Source organism: Phaeoacremonium minimum (assembly GCF_000392275.1).
Source record: "Phaeoacremonium minimum UCRPA7 unplaced genomic scaffold PA7_03_scaffold_39, whole genome shotgun sequence".
NCBI lineage: Eukaryota > Fungi > Ascomycota > Sordariomycetes > Togniniales > Togniniaceae > Phaeoacremonium > Phaeoacremonium minimum.
The window spans coordinates 703,824-723,967 of record NW_006920946.1 but is presented as its reverse complement, the minus strand read 5'-3'; the positions used below and the strand labels follow the sequence as shown (position 1 = coordinate 723,967).

Below are 20,144 nucleotides of genomic sequence, written 5' to 3'. Positions count from 1 at the left end.
GACATCCTGTTCCCCATTAAGCCCTTATCAGCTATGCCAATGCTTGAAAATAACTTGGTCCTACCAGTTTACTGCATCGACATACCACCAAAGACGCAGTGGCTGTTCTATGTATTGTGCCTGATTTCGCTTTAAGAATGATCTGGAATTTACGAAAGATTACTTTTATTTAATGTTTTGATTGAGTATGTTCTATGTATTCCAACATCATGCGTCGTAGGATTGATTGCCGTCAAGTAAACCTATGAGCGATGTTGAGTGTAACTTTGGTTCTAAGCATTTCGCTTGCAGGTGTTGTTAGAGCAATGATCAAGTCAGGGCTGGGGCCGGGCTACAGCCAATCCCGCCCGCTTGCATCTTCTCGCGACAGCTTGCTCCGTAAAGTCCGGACAGTATACTGTAAAGGGAAACGGCACATGTCCGTGACAGCCATTGACGCAGTATATCCAGGCCGAACAGCTCTGATTTCGGTTCAATTTCAAGTCAGTAATCAAGGAGTATAAGTCGAGCATCACTCACACTTGATTTATTCTCTCGATATCTCTTGACAAGCTTTATTTAAGAGACATAACAACAGTAACTCGTTTCATATCCGCGAAGCATTGGAATCTATTACAAGGCCGCCATCATGGGACCGCTAGCACCGCAAGACCAACCAATCTTGAAGGTCAAAGACTTCGTCACTAATCATCATGATACCTACCCGGAGATCTCTCCTAGTAAAGCGGATCTGAGCGGCAAATCAGTATTCATTACAGGAGCGTCTAAGGGGGTTGGCCGGGCTACGGCAATTCACTTCGCCATGGCTGGAGCTTCAAAGATAGCGATTGGAGCGCGCTCGTCTGTGGCGGATCTGGAGCCCGAGATCAAGAAGGCTGCTGCCGAAGCTGGTAGGCCCGAGCCGCAAGTTTTAGCCCTTGAACTGGACGTATCATCCGAGGACTCGGTTCGTAAAGCTGCTGAGGTTATTGGCACCTCCTTCGGAGACAGCTTGGATGTGCTCATCAACAATGCCGGCTACCTCGAGACATGGCTGCCTGTCGCAGAATCTAATCCATTGGACTGGTGGCGGTCATGGGAGGTGAACATCAAGGGCACTTATCTGTGCTGCCGATACATGCTGCCTCTTCTGTTAAAATCAGAAGGCAAGACGTTGATCAATGTCACGAGCGCCGGTGCGCACAACATGTCACCTGGCGCTAGCGCATACCAGACATCGCGCTTTGCGACCTGCCGGTTTACGGAGTTTGTGCACCACGAGTACAGTGACCAGGGACTTGTGGCAATTGCGATCCACCCTGGAGGCATCAAGACGGAACTGGCGCTGAACATGCCCAAGGCCATGCATGCCATCCTGATAGATGAAGTGGAGTTGCCGGCGGATATGATGGTCTGGCTGAGCAAGGAGCCACGAGAGTGGCTGAGCGGCCGGTTCGTGAGTTGCTGTTGGGATGTCAACGAGCTTGAGGGGCGGAAGAAGGAGATCGTCGAGAATGATTTGCTCAAATTCAGGATGAAGGTCTGAAGTAAGCAACCGCCAGAAATATCATTAGTCACCACGTTTGGGTGTTGTATTACTGTACATGTCTATATCTTTGTCTTGGGATAAGATGCTCCACAAGACATCTATAATGCAGGAACAGCAGACTCAAGAGGCTCTCTCTGTGCTTCCCATGCTAGCCAATCCGACCGGGTTGTTCTGTAATCGACCTGTTAGCATATGGATTTCATGATCAAGTATTGCAGGGCTATTGACGTACGGTAGTAGACCCATTCCATTCACCTTCCACACTCCCAAGGCCAGCGCAACCAACTGCATCGCCACATATGCCAACTTTACTTGCAAAATCTTCGCCTTGTTGCTGTCCGTCTCGAACTTTTCAAACGCCTGGTTTGTAGTTATCAAGCCCATGATGGGATTCTTGAATGCCATAAAGACCATCATGATGCTAAAAATCTGGAGCGAGTTACCAGACATGTACATCATGATACCTGTCATGGGCAGATTCTTGATCGGAGCGAGAGCGACCTCCCACGCCTTCTTGAGCTTCAGTGTGTCCATCTCCTCGGGCGTCGGGGGCTTTCGGGCTTTCGTCTCTTTCGCTACATCTCGTTTCTACTCATTCTATTAGTGATTTGAGATGATGCGCAGCGTTCACTGATTGTACCTTAGAGTTGCTAGCTACCGCCTGTGACGGAAAGCCGGGAGGGTCCGAGATGGCACCACTCTTGCCCGACTTGGATGGCGGGGGTGAGGACAGATCCGAGACCCACGAAGGGGGTGGCGATGTCGTCAGCTCAGACATGCTTCCTTTGCTGGCCAATGCGTTCGAGGTATCGGCAGAGGTAGAGAGTGTGTCGCGGTATCATGGGCTGTTACGGCGGGTAGTGATGTGGAAGCGTGGAAATGGACAAAGTGGAAGTTCAAGCTTTGAGATCCACTCAAGAGCCTCGTGCCCGCCCGCCTGGACTGGTGGTTGTTTAGCGCTGCTGGACCGTGCACCTATAGTCAGCTCCCCACCAAACAAACGCACGGAGGGTCTCGAAGCTCCTGCGAAAAGGGGCGACAGAACATCCGAGCAAACCGATTCCATCTCGTGCAAAACCCCCGAGAACACGAATCTTCGACTTCTTCCTCCTTCAATCCAGCGTCAGTCGAATATCTGATCTCGCCGATTGCCCATACTTCGCTTCCGGGCTCGAAGACGGCCGATCCATTGCTCGACAAGTCTCTCCGCCGAATTGCTCCATCGAACATAGCCTCAGAAGTCTCAGGACTGTACAACAGCCTCGCAAAAGATTCGATCGGCGGTCCCATTGCTCGCGCAATTGGGGGACAAGACAGGCTTGATATCCGGGCACAAGGCACTGCCGCATTCCGGCTCGAGACTGTGCTTTTTTGGGCCGGCTGCAGCAGCGACGCCGGACGACATCCTGGCCCGGTGTGCCAGACCGACATCCCCAAGACGAGACTACAACTGCGCAAACCACGGCATCCCGCTCATCAGGTGGACACACGCAAGGTCGGCCTGGGCAGCGTGAGGGGTATTGACCAGCTTTCTGGGCGAACTCTGCTGGGCCTTATCGCCGCCGCCCACCACCCACACATCTCCAATCCAATCCGTTCACGGACCTAGTCGCCGGCTTGATAGCCCTCCCCTCCGTGGGCGTGCTAGGACTCAGCTGGTTGGCTGCTTGCTGGTCGAGAGGAGGAGACTGAGGTTATTCGCCCAGGGCACCACGCGACATCACCGCCACCGCCATGTCGAGCTCCCAAGGTGGAGGGGACTCCAAGCTGTTCGCTCGAGTATGTGACCAACCTTTCTCATTCTCCAATATCGTCACTTGTCTCAGACCTCTCTCTTTGGGCATCCTTGCCACACCTGATTTGTCTCTGCTTCACCTCTTGTTTCTACTCGTTCTATCAAGTGTTTATTTGTTGTGATACCCCATCCCCTACCCTTGCGCGCCTCTACAAACGATATCGCAATGCGCCGTTGCGATTAGACTCGAGCTGCGTCTCATTTCACCACGTCTTCCTCGTCCAGCCTTGAGCGCTCAGCTCCAAGTCTGGCCGCAACACCCAACTATCTTCGAAGTTGAATATGAAAACCCCATTTCCCAGCCCTCCTAGTCCATGTCATCCACCGCCATCATGTTTATGGCATATCTCCCCCCGCCGCCGACGGCGAGCTATAACTCACGCTTGAGAACACAGGGCAAGGTAGCGGAGCTCCGCCTCGAGCTGAACAGCGGCGGCAAGAAGGACAAGAACTACACATCGAAGAAGATCGCTCTTAAGAAGATCGTCGCCAACATGACCATGAGCAACAATGATATGGTCGCCCTATTTCCCGACATCATTGGTTGCATGCACATACCGAGTCTCGAGATAAAGAAAATGTAAGAGCTGGGAGCTGCCACAGAGCGGGCTATACGGGGTGAAGCTGAGGTGCTGACGTGTCTGGATGATTAGGTGCTTCCTATTCTTGGTCAACTACGCGAGAATGCGCGCAGAGATTGCAGTAAAAGCGATCCCAGTATTAGAGCATGTGCGTTCAGTTTCTTTTCATCAACATGAGACCCAAGCTGACAAAGTTAGGACATGGAAGATCCTAACCCCCTCGTACGAGCTCTTGCGCTTCGAACAATGTCGTACATCCACGTGCGAGACTTTGTCGAGGCAACCGTTCCACTTGTCAAACAGTTACTTCGAGACTCGGATCCTTATGTCCGGAAGACGGCAGCATTCTGCGTGGCCAAGCTCTACGACCATGATAGGCACATGGTTGAAGGGTCAGATCTCATCGACAGATTGAACTCCTTATTAAGAGATGACAACCCCACAGTTGTAGCCAGTGCGCTCGCGAGTTTGATGGATATATGGGAGAGGAGTGATGCGATCAAGCTCACAATCGATTACAGCAACGCCTCCAAGATGGTGGCCATTTTGCCCGACTGCTCAGAGTAAGTCTCTAAACTGGTGTATCGTTGCAGGGACTGACAATTTGATAGATGGGGTCAAACCTACATCTTGGAAGCACTGATGTCCTACGTCCCACAAGAGTCAGGGGAAGCTCTACTCTTGGCCGAGCGCATAGCCCCACGCCTGTCACACTCAAACTCTGCCGTTGTTCTCACTTGCATTCGTGTGATATTATACCTCATGAACTACATAGCCGACCAGAAGCAAATATCGGCCCTTTGTCGGAAACTGTCGCCTCCGCTTGTCACCCTTCTTGCCAAGGGACCTGAGGTACAATACCTCGCCTTGCGTAATGCCCTCCTGATACTTCAGCGTCGCCCAGAGGTCCTCAGAAACGATATCAGGGTGTTCTTTTGCAAGTACAATGACCCGATCTACGTCAAGGTCACTAAGCTTGAGTTAATCTTCATGCTCGCGAACGAGAAGAATATCGATGAGGTGCTCACAGAGTTACGCGAGTATGCGACCGAAATCGATGTACACTTCGTGAGAAAGGCTGTTCGCGCGATCGGCAAACTTGCCATCAAGATTGAGCCAGCAGCGAGGAGGTGTATCAACCTCCTGTTGGAACTAGTCGCTACAAAGGTGACATACATCGTTCAAGAGGCTACTGTCGTTATCCGCAACATCTTCCGCAAATACCCCAACCAATACGAAAGCATTATTGGGACACTCTGTGAGCATCTCGACAGCTTGGACGAGCCGGAGGCGAAGGCTGCCATGGTGTGGGTTATTGGACAGTACGCAAGTCGTATCGAGAACAGCGACGCACTCCTCGAGGACTTTTTGTACTCGTTCTCAGAAGAGCCGGTGGAGGTGCAACTAGCACTACTCACTGCAACAGTCAAGCTTTTTATTCAGAGACCAACTAAGGGACAGGAGCTCGTCCCTCGCGTGTTGAAATGGGCAACCGAAGAGACAGACAATCCCGATCTACGAGACCGGGCTTACATGTACTGGCGACTCTTGTCTACCGACATGAACGCCGCCAAGCAGATCGTGATGGGTGAGAAGCCACCTATCACGGCCGAGTCTGAACGTCTCGACCCGCAAACACTGGAAGAGATGTGCCTCAACGTCGGCACGCTGGCGACGGTCTACCTCAAGCCAGTGCAGACTGTGTTCCGCAATGCACGGCCGCGGCGGCTACTCGATTCGCCAGCGCTGCAGAAGCAGTCACTACCACCAAACTCAGGGCCGCTTGCCGGCTTTGATGCCAACAAGAGCCTCAGCATGCTGGGCAGAGGCGGAGAGCCCACAGACATAGACCGTCGCAACCAGGCAGCGGCTGCCGCTAATGGCGCGCCGAACCTGGCCCAGGCTGTCAATGATGCGGATGCCTACTTTGCTGGCATTGGGAGTCAGCAGATGGCGTCGATGAGAATCCAGGAACAGGGTGACTCGTTTGGTGGCAACGGCGGGCATGAGTCGGGGTATGTGGTCAACCAGTACGCGCCGCAGCAGGTACTACAGCCGGCACAGGGGATGGGAAGTAATGGCGACTTGTTGATGTTGTGAGATGAAGAGGTGTGATGTTTGTGGGAGCATATTTGAAGCGAAGCACTATGATGAGCTATAGTAAGACTCAAAATTGACGGCAGTGTTGTCCTGACAATGAATCGATATCCATGGCTCATCTAGGCGAAGATTGATCCAACTTGAAAACGATCCCAGGTTGTCAGTTGCACGGTAACAATGAGAGCTGAGGTAAATACACTCCTGAAAAACATAGGGCTTCATCCACAGCACGGTCAAGCTACGATGCGATCAGCACAGCCGCTAAAAGGCTCGCTTGAAGAAAGACCAGTCCTTGTGTTAGCTGTATAGCACTAGAGCCAATAATCCATAGTAGGCTTTAAAGCATGCTTTGTGAGATTCGAACCTCGTTCCTTGCATATCCCGGCCTGTCAACAATTAGACTCAACCTCAGCAGGGTTCTCCGCATGTTGTTCCCCGTTTCTGGGGAGAACCCTCCGCAAATACTCGTTCTATATTCCCCCGAATTAATATCAACTAAAGTTCTATAGGTTAGACCATTGTTTAGTTCTTACATCGTTCATCAACGAGAAAACATATAGAATGGCTCCTTCAGGTCCCGCTCCTCGATTCGAGGTGAGTGTTGCAAGTGTGCCTCAAGACAGTCATAAGCCGTTAGAAGGTTTGCAATCTCTAGTCAAGCATGAGATTGTCACTTTCTCTCCTCGGCCTGCTTCCCGTGGTGGCAGGCCTCGTCACTGAGCCTGGATCTCTTCGCACCGAAGGAACTAGTACGCCTTTGGGTCTTCACGAAATGACTCCGCGCCTATCATGGCGGCTATCGTCTACATTACGCGGTGATGCCCAGACCGCGTATCAAGTCCAAGTTGCAGCCAGCTCCAGCAAGCTAGATTCTCCCGACTTCTGGGACTCGGGGAAAGTCCTGTCGAACAAGCCTTTCACTACCTACGCCGGCAAAGCTCTTACATCACGACAAGCCGTCTCCTGGCGAGTTCGGGTATGGGATGTCAACGATAAGCCGTCTGTGTGGAGCGAGGCTACCAGCTTCGAGATGGGACTTCTTGACTCAAGCGATTGGACTGCAGATTGGATCACAAATTCCGAGTTTCAGACCGGGGTCAACTCTCTTCCTATGTTCGCAAAGGAATTCGATGTATCGTGTAACGTTGAAAAAGCTCGTCTTTATATCACAGGACTCGGAGTCTTCTCTGCGGAGATCAATGGCAAAGCTATGAGCAAGGAAGTATTGGGACCAGGTTACTCCACTATCAATAGGACCCTGCTGTACAGGGTGTACGATGTCACGAGCTTGCTTCAATCTGGGAGCAACGTTATTGGAGTAGAACTCGGAAAGGGTACATATGACGCTGAAAAGGGGCTTAATAAGAGATAGTAAGTCTTATCAAGGGTTGAGTGTCAGACTTCTATGCTTATTCTGGTCAGTATGAAGTTCACGGTTGCTGCGAAGCCACTACTTGCCAGGTCACAGCTCGAGTTTTCCTGTGCAGGCTCAAAGGTGCAGACTGTTTCAACAGACAACACGTGGCTAACGACAGTCGATGGCCCCCATTTAGAAAGCTCCTGGTACGGAGGCGAGGAATATGATGCCAGGAAGATTATCCCAGACTGGTCAAGTTCGAAAGGCGATCGCTCTACTTGGCAACATGCTAACGTCTCGACTGGTCCCCCTGGGCCTCAAGGGGAGTTGGTGAGCCAAGTGGCTCCGCAGCTGGAGATCACAGAGATCGTCTCTGCGAAGTCAATCAAGAAGGTTGGTACAGTATCGAACCCTCGTCGTGAGTCGTATCCGGCTGAAGGATGTCCAGGTAGGAGCGCAATATGTGTATGATTTTGGCGTCAATTATGCCGGATGGTACACCTTCACCATGAATGGCACGGGAAAAGCAGGGACGCGTATCGTCTTTTATCCTGCAGAGAACATCACCGACGCTGGCGCTCCAGATCAAGCCTCCAGTGGCTCCCCCATCTTTGACGCCTACATTCTTGCAGGATTGGAGACCGAATCCTATACTCCTAAGTTCATGTACCATGGCAACCAATATATCGGGGTGAGTGGCCAGCCTGTGATAGTATCGAGTGTATTGAGCTCATTATTTTTAATTAACAGGTCAACACAACTTGGGAACCAAGTCTATCAGATATGACTGGTCAGGTAATTCGAGCCGTCAACGAGCAGTCTGGATCCGTGACGACTAGCAATCCCCTGTTCAATCAAATCCATGAGATTATTGATCGATCAATCCAAGTAAGCTTTTTTGCAAGATCCCACAAGCTTTTGGAACTAATGAGCACGTAGTCGAACATGCATTCTGTTCTCACTGATTGTCCAACTCGAGAAAAACTCGGCTGGCTTGAACAAGACCATTTTGTTTTCGAGCCCGTCGCTCGAGGCTACGACATCCAGGCCTACGGCCACGACTTCGTTCGTACAATGGCAGATTCGCAAGCTCAATGGGGACCAAAAGGCATGATTCCTGCTACAGCCCCTGAATATGTTGTCTTTGCGGGTCAATGGGAGATCTATAGAAATGACCCCAACTGGGGCAACACGATGATATTATTCCCACTTCAACTTTACCAATATTATGGAGAAAAGGCAGTTTTGTCAAACTACTACCAGATCATGGTTGAGTACATGGAATATCTCGCAACGCGTCAGAAAAGCACCAGTCTCCCGATTATCGACGATGGCGGGCTGGCTGATTGGGAAGGCATTGACACTACAACCCCAACAGGGCTGACAAACACATATGCTTACCAGCAAGCTGCAAATGCTATGAAGAGAATTGCCAAGATTCTTCGCAAATGCTCTGATGCTCGCAAATGGGCGAAGCTAGAGAAAGACATCCAAGCTGCTTTCCATAAAACATGGTTCAACACTACTGGAAGCCCGCACTACTCAGCTAATAGCCAAGGGTCAAATGCTTTGGCATTAGATATGGGAGCTGTACCAGCTGAACGTGAGCATGATGTCTTTGAGTCCTTCCTTGGCTCGCTGGAGGCGGCGAATTGGCACTTCACCGTCGGCGAGGTTGGACTGCCTGCGCTCTTCAGGGTGTTGATGGCACACAACCGTAATGATGTGCTTTACACACTCATGAGCCAGACTACAAAGTCGAGTTACGGCTATCAAATCTCACAAGGCGCTACTAGTCTCTGGGAACACTGGTGAGTTAAGACTGGTCCATATGATCTATTTCCTACTGATCTATACAGGGATGGCAACAACGCGGGCGTCGGCTCCCTCAACCATTTCATGTACGGCTTTGGCGACATGTGGCTTCAAAGACTGAGTGGACTGGCCCCAGCGGGTATTTCGGTGTCATGGGATGTCATCGACTACGCTCCCATCATTGTTGGCGACTTGACAAGCGCGAGCTCGAGCTACCGAACGCTGGCTGGTTACGCGAATGCCAGTTGGACCCGTGCAGGCAATCATTTAACGTATGATATTGTCGTCCCTGTTGGTGCAAAGGGGGTAGTCACACTTAGCGGGACTGGGATCACAGAAAGCGGAGTAGATATCACGAGTGGTAAGTCCGGTATCCTGAGTTATCAGATGACTAAAGACGTCACGACAATTGAGGTTGGATCTGGAAGTTATAGTTTCTACAATACTATACAGTAAGGTATACAATAAGACGACAATGCATGAAGGGTGCAAATCCATTCAATCCGAACAATTATGTTGATAGCAAATAAATCTTTTTCGATCTATACCGTACATGAGCATACAATTCCTCTTTCGGGCTCAGCAATGACCTGCAGGCTCTATGAATATGGTCGCCATGTACCACATCGGTCATAGAGTTGCTCGTGGTGGGAGACCTTGGTTCAAGTGTGGCAGAAGATAGCCTTGCGGGTGATATGCACAGCCTCATGCCACACTTCCCAAGTTAGAAACCAATTTGTTGACGGTACTCTTACGATCACTCAAGAATGTCGTCTGCCTCAAGTGAAGTGCCATATATACAGCCAAGAGTTGAACGGCGTGGTGCTAGATATATTACGTAGCAGGAGAGGCAGTGTCTGAAAATGTAAGATACGAGAGACATATAGATTTCAGACTTCAGGTTGAACCTAAAGAAAGAAATCCTGTATTAGACAGCATGTAGATACTGCGACATATAAGGCTACAACTATTATTAGTAAGGAACGTCGTGTGACATAGCCCTATCTCATATGTGTGGGCTGGCCTGTCCTACGGGAAAGCAACTAAATCCTGCCTGAAAGCCACAGCGCGTGTCAGGGGTGCTTGGGGTTGGTAGGTGGTGGTTGGGCATGATTCTCTGTCTGCGTAAATGTAGGTGTGGGTGTAGTTCTTCTACACACACTTTCTCCCACCACTCGCAGCCTCGGGCTGCTTCCAAGCGAGTCTACTCAGATGAGTCACACGACGCAGCACCTACTCTGTGAGAGAGGGAGATATTCGATTGTGTGAACCCTATTCGGAAAGGGTGAACGAAATTCTAGCATGGGCCAATAGTGGCTTTCGGGTCCACGCCGTTCTCTGAACAGGTTGTCATGAAATGTCAGAATTGCCAAATGTCGTCATGGTGTTTTCAGCCTCGCGTTTCGTGTGTGTTGTTGGTAAATCCTTCGTGTGTTTTTGGTCGGTCCTTCATCTGCCGAGACGTACAGCCTCGCTGAGCATGACCAACGAAAGCGGCGGCGCTTAGGCTACAGCGCCCAGTTACAGACGTCAACAAGCCCTCCGCACCACAACCAGCGCCAAAACAATCCAAAAGCACATTTTCTCCTCAACGGCATCATTTCAGTCCTCACGATCTGTTGCAAATATTCCTGTTCACCGACATATTCCCAAAGTCTTGTCTGGACAATGCGGTTTGCCATTGGGGTAAATGCTGCGAGGGCTCTTTCAGTATCCCCTAGTTTCCAACAGCCACTAGGCAATGCACGCCAAGGTGTAGCCTCAGACAAATCGCTTGCCCTAGAGGACTTACCAGGGGGGTCCCCCATGAGTCTCTGCGCCGTATCAAGACCGACCGACCTCTTCAATATCACATCCGTCGAGGTCACTAAGCAGCCCATTTACATGTGTGTTGACATACTCCGATATAGGTAATTTACTCATACTTGATAGCGATGACGACTTCCTCTTTCATCTCTATGGTACCTTTCAAGGCACGTGGAGTGGCAATGCTACCATCACCGCCAGAGCAGACTGCGGCTCGCACTGCGAGGAATACGGTGCTCCACCTGGCGAGAGACCCGGTGAAAGCTATACAGACATCTTCTGCCATATGAGTGAGGTTGAGCAGCCTCTGGGCGGTAAGAAAAAGAACGAAACTTGTCCGCCTGAAATAGGTTATGCTCTAATCACATCGCCGGGTTATGTCATACCAATGTTCTTTAGCGCTCCTGTAAGCTCATGTCTGAACCCTAGTTATTGAAAATAGCTAATCTGGTAGGGGTGGTACAACTTTACGTTTGATGCAAAAACTGCTGCAGGCGAAAGGATTTACTGTTTGACGGCCGAAGTCTGCTTGAGATGGGAAAGTCCGGAGAAGAACAAAGGCTATCCTCCAGGGCCGTGGAGTAATTGTACATGGCCACGATAAAGTAGGAAGTTTTGTATTGTAACATGGATGGACAATTCTTGGATCCAAATAGAGTAAACTCAAGGCGAGGTGCCTGCACTCCCTGAAATCGTCGATTTCACTCTAGTGAACTTTGTTATGACGACTTGATATACACGCATCTCTACCGTTGGTATATCAATTTCGCTATATACACGGTCTCGAGCCTCCCCTCATCGCGTCAGTGTTTGCATTCTAACTGCTCAAAGGCAGACGTCAAATATGTCGACAAGATGGCTGAGAGTATTGTCATGCTCCCATTCGGTGTATATGTGCCGCTAGACTAGGGTGAAGGGCCCCCACACCAACCGTCGGATTCCGACGCCCTCAAGTAGCTTACGAACACTGCAACCAAAAATAAGAACTACTGGTTAGGGCAGGCACTGAATTCATAGTGTTACATCGACATGATATACGCCGATCTTGAGATGTTAAGATGCAGCGTCGCGTATCGCAGCGAAAGTCACTGGCATGCCGCGGTAAATAATCTTCCACATCTGTCGGAATCAGTCACTAATGAAAGTATAGAATGCACACGGAAGAAGAGAAAATGCGATAAGAGCATTCCATGCACGAGGTGTACACGTCTTGGCCTTCAATGCGATCGCGAACGTGTCTATCTTAGACGCGATGTTCATCGCAACGCTGCAGAAATCGAGTTTCTGGCCAGTGTACGAATAGATCTACAGAGTTCACGTCCAGAAGAAGTCGAAAAGGTGATCAGTAGGCTCACGGAGAGGATCGAAAGTCTCCGAACTGGCCGAGCTGCCAGGGACGGTAGCCACACTTAACTAGAGCCGATCGATGATCAAGACAACAATTCTGGAATTGGTCCGAAAGATACAAAAACCATCGACAGCAATGACCAGGATTCACTGATAGTCACTGCCCTTGAGCACATAACTTGGGGCCGGAGCTATGGAAGCTGCTATCCCCACCGTCGTTGTGCCTGCCAGTATCACCGAAATTGGTCTGAACTGTCATCGATCAACACTCAGTCGTTCGAATATGCGAGATCGCCTTTAGCTGCAAAAGTCAATCTTCCTGACAGGAGGCTAGCGGAGATTCTCGTCTCCTTTCACATAGAGCACATCGCGTGGCACCACAATTGCATACACTCTCCTACCTTCCTTCAACAATGTACCATCTTCTGGGAGACGGGCGAATGTGATCAGCTTCAATGGCTTGCACTCTATTGCGCCATACTCGCAACGTCTTTATTCTGTCTGCAAAATAGCAGGAAACATCAGGCAATCTACTTGCCAGATGCCATCACGTATTCGCCCCAAGATCTTTTTCAAACCATGACCGATATCCTATACGAGAGCCACTTCTTGCAAAACGTTTCGCTATATTCGGTGCAAGCAATCATCATTTCAACAGAAGTTGCCCATAACCTTGGACAAAGTCAGCTCAATGCAACTCTGTTCAGTGCCGCAATCAGGATGGCGGAGTGCCTAGGCCTTCACAAGATTGATAAAGACGACGTATTGTCTTCCGATACTCATTCCGAGATATGGCATGAAGCACTTGAAAAAGAGGTTGGTCGAAGGGTCTGGCTTCAGATGGTCATTCAGGACCATTTCGCCATTCCCTTCACGGACTCCTATGGAATTCATCCTGCCCAATATTCCACAAGCTTTCCAAGCAACGCCGATGACAGTGACCTCAGAGAGATGCCGAACAATATACCGACCGTGAGCACATACACAAGAGTTCTAGGTACTATCGCTCAGCTTATGCCTGAGTTGGCGGATGGTATGGGTTCTTTGAAGAACCGCAAGCCGATTCATGAGCAACACGCTCATGTTCTTCAAATGGATCAAAAGATGAGGCAAACTGTACGGGACATGCCTCGCTACCTGCTGCAGCAAGACTTAATATTGGAGGCTCAGTTGCCATGGCTTGGTATTGCACGGCAGAGCCTTGCAATCACCGCCGCCGAAAAGGTTTGCCAAATTCTCCTCCACCTGTTCAGACTAACCGAGACAGATTATAATGATCCATCGTCCTTTTATTTTCAGATCCTTTCAGTCCACAGTCTACGCTCATACACGTCGTACATGTGTTTCCGCCGCCATGACGATTCTGAGAGAACATAAAGCCATAACAGACTCGGGGGAGCTGTCATTATGGACCCACACCGCGTTCTGCATCACGGCCGCACTGATTCTTTCTTTTGAGGTCATGTGTGATGAGGCAGGGAGTTTAAAAGAGAGAAAAATCATCTATGTTAACAACATTCGTGACGCTCGACGACGGCTTGCAGAACGGGTGAATGATGTGCTAGCTAAACGAGGGGTGCTTCTTATTGATGCTGTCTGTCCAGAAGCTGATGGTGCTGAAGTCATTCTCAGTGGAAATACAATAAGAGGAGCGAATGCGGCTACTATCAGCTTTGAAGAGATCGTGGCTAGGTTGACCACAGACTGGGCGATCTTAGGCTTGAGCACAGAGATTCAGGCTTCGGATACCTCGCTCGTTTCAAGTCAGCTTACATTCAACGACGCTCCTGCATCCGGTTTCCAAGAATTTGATGGATGGTTTCATCACATGTTTCTTGGAAATATGGATTATGAAAATACTTTTGGCTGAGAGAAGATATGGTAAGGCAATAGAATGAGAATAATTATGTTAGACAACGAAGTGATCCGCTGGAAACATAGCTATTTACACTTAGCAAAACCTGTCTCATTCAAACCGGGATATTTCCTGAAAGCCTTCGGTGCTGTACCGCTAGTCATTGTGCATTGCCATAGAAGCCGCTTCTTGTCGTCATCATTCCTGTGTTGGGCCAGCTGTCCTGTGATGCTATGCATCACACCTCGATTGTGGAAGATGACCAGATCTCCTTGTTCCCAACGATGGGCATAGATGTTCTCAGCTGCCCAGATTCTTTTCTGAAATCCATACACAATCTTTCTGACTTCAGCAACATCATCAATTACAGACTCGATTCCTGTCATTGGGTCTCGGGTCGTCAATCTATAAACGCAACAGCCATGTACTTGTAGGAATGGTCGGTCGGGATTTTCTGGATTTCGCCAAACCATCTGTGTCAAAACGATTAGTCACTATCTCGGTTAAGTTTTCGTCTTCCACATATGTAACTCACAGGATGTTCGGCAACTTTATCCCAGTTCCACTCTGACAGCTGATCAACAGGGATCTCTCGCCCCATGTGTGGTATTGATAATCCATCTTCCGTGGCTTTGCAGTTTCGGATGTATTCATATGCTTGCGGCGCATAAGTTACAGTGGTATTGAGGGCAAACTCCTGCTCTTCATGAGTGAGAAGCTCAAAGGCCCGAGCACCGGAGAAAACTGAGCTCATTGCGATTAGACAATCTCCATGGTTTCGTCTCAAAGCAGAGGCGAACTTACAAGCAGTTGCTCCAGCCCCGATTTCTTTCACCTTCCCATCCGGGAATTTTAGAAACTGGTCAGGGAGCTTTGGTACCTTCACCGCGTGGAGAATTGTTACTTCTCCGGGCAATCTTTCGTAGAATGGGGTATCCATATGCCATCTGTACGGACGAGTGAAACCATCGTCCAGTTCCTCCTGGGACAATGGCTCCTCGTGAAACAGCGTATGGTCCTATTTGTCTCACATGTCAGAGATACAATCATTGACATGCGGCCATTGTAATACTTACCAAATGTATAACATCCAATTGCTCGATTCCTTCATAGTCCGAGAACGTGCCGCTGCCTATAATTCCCACCTGCGGCGCTCTTGGGATTCTACCAGCTTTATAAGCTGATAGAATATTCTTCGGATTGCTAACAGCTTTCTCACCAGCTGAATGGACATCGCTTGCTGTTGGATCGAAAATTTTGGCTAATTGGGGTAAGACTGCTGGCTCGATACCTCCTTGGTTTCTGATTACGACAACTTGGTGATGAAATAGAGCTTGACGAAGCGTTGACTTGTCATTCTCTGTCAAAGAACCGAATTCTAATATAGGCATTGATGAGGGAAGGTGAATTTCCGCACCGATTGCCGATGATTGGCGGAGTTCAGAACCGAGCTTCTCGAAGGAGATGCCAGTGGGAAGATTGAGGCCGGGCATTTTGAATCGGGAAAAGTGCGGTCAACAATACTCTTTGCGTTACAGGCGATCAGCAAAAGGATGTTTGTCTACGGGTGTTTGTGCTTTAATATAGCCACCGTCTTCGCTTGATCGGCTGCACCCGGGGTGAGCTGCGGATGAGTTGTGGAAGCTCGTCCGCACGATAAGAATGGACATAAGCAGCCTCTGTTTCAACTACCCGTCGGTTTGCGACGCACACCCAATACTATCATCTGATTAGTTGGTTCTGCATAAGTCAGAAGGCGTGTGTAGCACGGTGCGCCAGTCTGGCCTACGGCAATCATTGGTCATCACAGATTCCGTGCGGGCGAGTTAGGACTCACTAACCCGCTCATTACGATCACCACACCAGTTGCTGTATCGCTGCTCGCAAGGAACGCTGCTATAAAGCTCTGGTATCTTTTCGATCTTGATTACCTTTTGTATCATCCAAGGTTTTTAAAACAACATCTTCAAAATGGGGTCCGTGGGTATCCAAATTGTTTCACTTCCCAAGCCCTTCGCCGGTTCGTCCGTCGACTTCGGAGTCGAAATTTCAGGAATTAACCTCGAGCACATCAATGGTCGGTTACATATCACGTATATGAGTCCTGAGGTCTAACCATCAATAGACGAGAGTTTTTCTACTTTACGATCGATGCTATACCGACATAGCGTTGTTGTAATCAAGAACCAGCAACAACTATCTTCCAAAGCACAATTCGAGTTGACCCGCCGATTCGATCCCGATGCGAGCGTCTACAGTCACGGGAAGAGCATAGACAAACGTAGTGTTCTACACAAAGACTTAACAACTATTCCAACACAGCCCCAAGTCCAGGTCATTGGGCATGGCACGGTCGATCATTTCGAGGGACTTGAACACTTGCAGCTTCGTCACCCACATCACAATACATTTCACAAGTATCCCATAGCTCCGCAAGACGACTTAAAGTACACGCATTTCTACCGGTGGCATATCGATTCAGCTATGTACAGTCTCGATCCTCCTCTTGTCACATCACTGTTTGCGAGCAAAGTCCCCAAAGGCAGACGCCAGATATGTCGATATGATGATGAGACCGGAGAGGAGCTTGAGGTTCCACTCGGCACAACTGCATTCATTAGTGGTTACCGCATGTATGACATGCTTTCGGACGAAGATAAAAAGTTCGTGAAAACCAGTCGAGTCGAGTATGCGGCTCATCCTTATATCTGGATGAGCAAAGCTAAAGCGAGATCAAATGGCCTGGGTTTGTTCTCAGATGATCTAGAGCTGTCAGATGATGAGCTGCCTCCGATAGACGAAAGCGACATTAGAGTCTATCCTATGGCTTGGAAGAATCCTGTCACAAATCAGCTTGCAATGATGGTGTACCCAACACCTGCCAGGAAAATTCATCTTCAGGGTGGAAAAGTCATCGACGACCTAAAGAAGGTGAGGGACATACTTTACCGCCTCCAGCGGCCGGCAATAAGTCCACAATATGTGTATCCTCATGACTGGGAGGAAGGTGATCTGGTTCTTTTCAACAATCATGGTGTCATGCATTCAATCGTGGGCGCATTTGCGGACGATGAAATTCGTTTATTCCGTCAATGCAATATGGCTGCGAGTCGGCCTCCAACGACAACTTAGACAGGAACACGTAAGACAGGTATTGTCGAGAATTTCATCAGGGGCATTCTCTTATGATGCTTCGTAACAAAAACCGCAATTTGCAAATCCAGATATGACGGCTTTTACTATGATATGCTACATGAGGGTCCTTGAGTTTGCTGTCTGTACTTGCAATGTCCTATTCCGTGTTTACCCCTGAATTCAATGATGTGGGGATGGTCCGTGTCCATTCCGAACTCCGAATCGGCACGAGTTGGCCGCATCACACGGATTCCAGCTCAATCTCGAATCCGCTCCGTGTCCGGTGAGACCACCGAGTCGAATAGCGAAAGGAAGCGGAGGAGACACCGTCGCCGAAGCCGTGTCCAATTGAACGGTGCCATACTCATATGCTGCCGGTTCTTGCCCTAGGCTAGTACAGTATTTGACCACCTCATTTGCTTCTTGGCATTTCAACATAATATAATACACCTACGGAGGAACTCATCGATATCTTTTTTCTTTCACATGTTCACTTCGGCAGCTCCTTTTCATTCGCGGCTATGTCTGCAGCTCAATCTATTGAAATGCCAGGCGCGGCTGAAAAGGAGGTTTTACCCAGACCATTCCCAGCTTCTCAAGAAGACGCTCAAAAAGACAACGAGACGCAAAGAAAGGAATATCACAATGCAGGGAACGCGCATGAATACGTGAAAGGGGTGAAACTGTTCAGTCTGATGGTTTCGGTCACTCTGGTCTCTTTCCTCATGCTCCTTGACATGTCCATCATTGTCACGGTACGGTATCATCCCTGACCCAATAGGAGTGCCACACTAAGGCATTGGCAAAGGCAATACCAAGAATCACGACCCAATTCCATTCGCTACAGGATATTGGCTGGTATGGAAGTGCTTACAATTTAGCGAGGTGAGCCCACGTTGCGATATTGCCAGCGAGACAAACACTAAATAATCTCCCAGTGCTGCTCTCCAGCCTCTCTCAGGAAAATTGTACACTTACACTAAGTGCAAGGCACGTCACTATCCACTCGCCCTTTTCCATTTTCTTAAAAGCTAATGAGAGCGAACGTAGTGGACTTATCTTGCGTTCCTCTTCGTCTTCGAGCTCGGGTCCCTCATTTGCGGAGTTGCAATGTCATCAAGAATGCTTATCGTCGGGCGAGCTATCGCGGGAATAGGGGTCTCTGGAAGCCAGAATGGCGCTTTCACCATAGTTGCTGCTTCCGTTCCTCTAGAAAAGAGGCCGGCGTTAATGGGTATGCTTATGGGAGGTTCACAGCTTGGTCTCGTCATTGGGCCATTGATTGGGGGAGCTTTAACGGAATATACAACTTGGAGGTGGTGTAAGTCACCGATCTAAACAGTCCATGGTTGCTCTCGTTTTGCTGATGATGCTGAAGGCTTCTACATTAATCTTCCCATCGGCGGTTTGGCTGCACTCCTGACTCTCCTCGTCCACATCCCTGACCAGCGTGTGCAAATCGACGACTCATTTGCCAAGGTCCTCAGATCCAAGTTCGACTTTGTTGGGTTCTTCATATTTGCGCCCTGCATAGTCATGTTTCTCTTGGCTCTGCAATATGGCGGTGTTGACTACCCCTGGAAGTCTGCTACCGTCCTCGGTCTCTTCTGCGGGGGTGGTGTGACCCTGCTGATATTTCTTTTATGGGAGCGACACATCGGGGATGACGCTATGATACCTCTTCCAGTTATTCGTCAGCGGGTGGTTTGGACTGCCTGCTTGACGATGGCATTCCTCTTCACCAGTGTCTTCGTCACTTCATACTATCTACCAATTTATTTCCAGTCTGTGAAGAACGCGTCCCCTTTCACCAGCGGCGTGAACATGCTTCCGGGTATTGTCAGCCAACTTGCTTTTGCAATCATCTCTGGTATCATGAGTAAGTAGGTTGCTACTATGATCTAGAGGATTCGTGACTAACGCCTAAAAGCGCAGAAAGTTGGATACTATCTCCCATTTGCCGTCTTTAGTGGTGCCGTTGTCGCCATCGGGAGTGGTTTGCTTTCCACCCTCGGCCCTCAGACCTCGACTGCGAGGTGGGTAGGCTACCAAATTCTCGTTGGCTTCGCCCGTGGGGTAGGCATGCAGATGCCCATCATCGCGATCCAGGCAAACACCCCTCCGGCTGTTACGCCTATTGCAACGGCGATACTGGTCTTCTCTCAAACTTTCGGCGGCGCCGTCTTCATCACCGTCTCCAACGTCATCTTCAACAACAAATTGAGGTCTGAGCTTAACTCACGGCTGCCCGATGTCAATGCAGACATCGTCATTGACGCTGGTGCGACAGCGCTTAAAGATATTGTTTCTGCCGCCGACTATCCTCAAGCTGTGGTGGCGTATGCGAAGGGCGTAGATGCCACGTTTTACCTTGCGGTTGCTGGGGCTGTGATGATGTTCTTCTGTGCATGGGGCACGGGATGGAAAGATATCCGCAAAAAGAAACCTACGGACACGGGCGATACCTGAATGGCAACTATAGCACCACCCCAGTACCAATACGGATTCTGTGATCCATAGAATTCCATTCATATAAGCGGGCCGATGCTGCTGCCGCTTTAACCTATGCTATGAGGGTCAGGAAGTCGGCTTCGAGATGTCTCATTTTGCCAAACCTAGAAATACCTGACAAGAATGTGTTATTAAACATATTCAAACTTTCCATTATAATTATATGATACTAAGCTAATATAAGCTCTGGCAGTGCGGATGCTTAGTGTTTATGATTGGCGGCGTGTAACAATCACTGCAATGATGCGATCTCTACAGTCCATAAAAACACCAACACTATTATAATGTAGAAGTCTGAATATGGACCTCTGAGC

The 20,144-nt window shown here is 49.3% G+C and overlaps 5 protein-coding genes across 5 annotated transcripts; 4 read left to right on the top strand and 1 right to left on the bottom strand.

Annotated features, from left to right (window-relative positions):
• Nucleotides 1-802: 802 nt before the first annotated feature.
• On the top strand, nucleotides 803-1,525 carry UCRPA7_621 (putative short chain dehydrogenase reductase protein; the record flags this gene model as incomplete). Its single annotated transcript, XM_007913215.1, has 1 exon — nucleotides 803-1,525. The coding sequence occupies one exon, from the start codon at nucleotides 803-805 to the stop codon at nucleotides 1,523-1,525; it is 723 nt and encodes a 240-aa protein (XP_007911406.1).
• A 151-nt stretch (nucleotides 1,526-1,676) lies between these two features.
• UCRPA7_620 (putative er membrane duf1077 domain-containing protein) lies at nucleotides 1,677-2,306 on the bottom strand (the record flags this gene model as incomplete). The annotated part of the gene is made up of 3 exons (XM_007913214.1): nucleotides 1,677-1,710; nucleotides 1,761-2,116; nucleotides 2,169-2,306. The coding sequence occupies 3 exons, from the start codon at nucleotides 2,304-2,306 to the stop codon at nucleotides 1,677-1,679; spliced, it is 528 nt and encodes a 175-aa protein (XP_007911405.1).
• A 1,349-nt stretch (nucleotides 2,307-3,655) lies between these two features.
• On the top strand, nucleotides 3,656-6,004 carry UCRPA7_619 (putative ap-2 complex subunit beta protein; the record flags this gene model as incomplete). Its single annotated transcript, XM_007913213.1, has 4 exons — nucleotides 3,656-3,903; nucleotides 3,977-4,052; nucleotides 4,103-4,467; nucleotides 4,516-6,004. 4 exons carry the CDS (start codon nucleotides 3,656-3,658, stop codon nucleotides 6,002-6,004), a joined length of 2,178 nt encoding a protein of 725 aa, XP_007911404.1.
• Nucleotides 6,005-7,869: 1,865 nt separating this feature from the next.
• On the top strand, nucleotides 7,870-9,632 carry UCRPA7_618 (putative alpha-l-rhamnosidase protein; the record flags this gene model as incomplete). Its single annotated transcript, XM_007913212.1, has 4 exons — nucleotides 7,870-8,052; nucleotides 8,112-8,249; nucleotides 8,301-9,172; nucleotides 9,221-9,632. The coding sequence occupies 4 exons, from the start codon at nucleotides 7,870-7,872 to the stop codon at nucleotides 9,630-9,632; spliced, it is 1,605 nt and encodes a 534-aa protein (XP_007911403.1).
• An 8,797-nt stretch (nucleotides 9,633-18,429) lies between these two features.
• UCRPA7_617 (putative mfs multidrug protein) lies at nucleotides 18,430-19,788 on the top strand (the record flags this gene model as incomplete). Its single annotated transcript, XM_007913211.1, has 3 exons — nucleotides 18,430-18,553; nucleotides 18,698-19,198; nucleotides 19,250-19,788. 3 exons carry the CDS (start codon nucleotides 18,430-18,432, stop codon nucleotides 19,786-19,788), a joined length of 1,164 nt encoding a protein of 387 aa, XP_007911402.1.
• Between the last annotated feature and the right edge of the window lie 356 nt (nucleotides 19,789-20,144).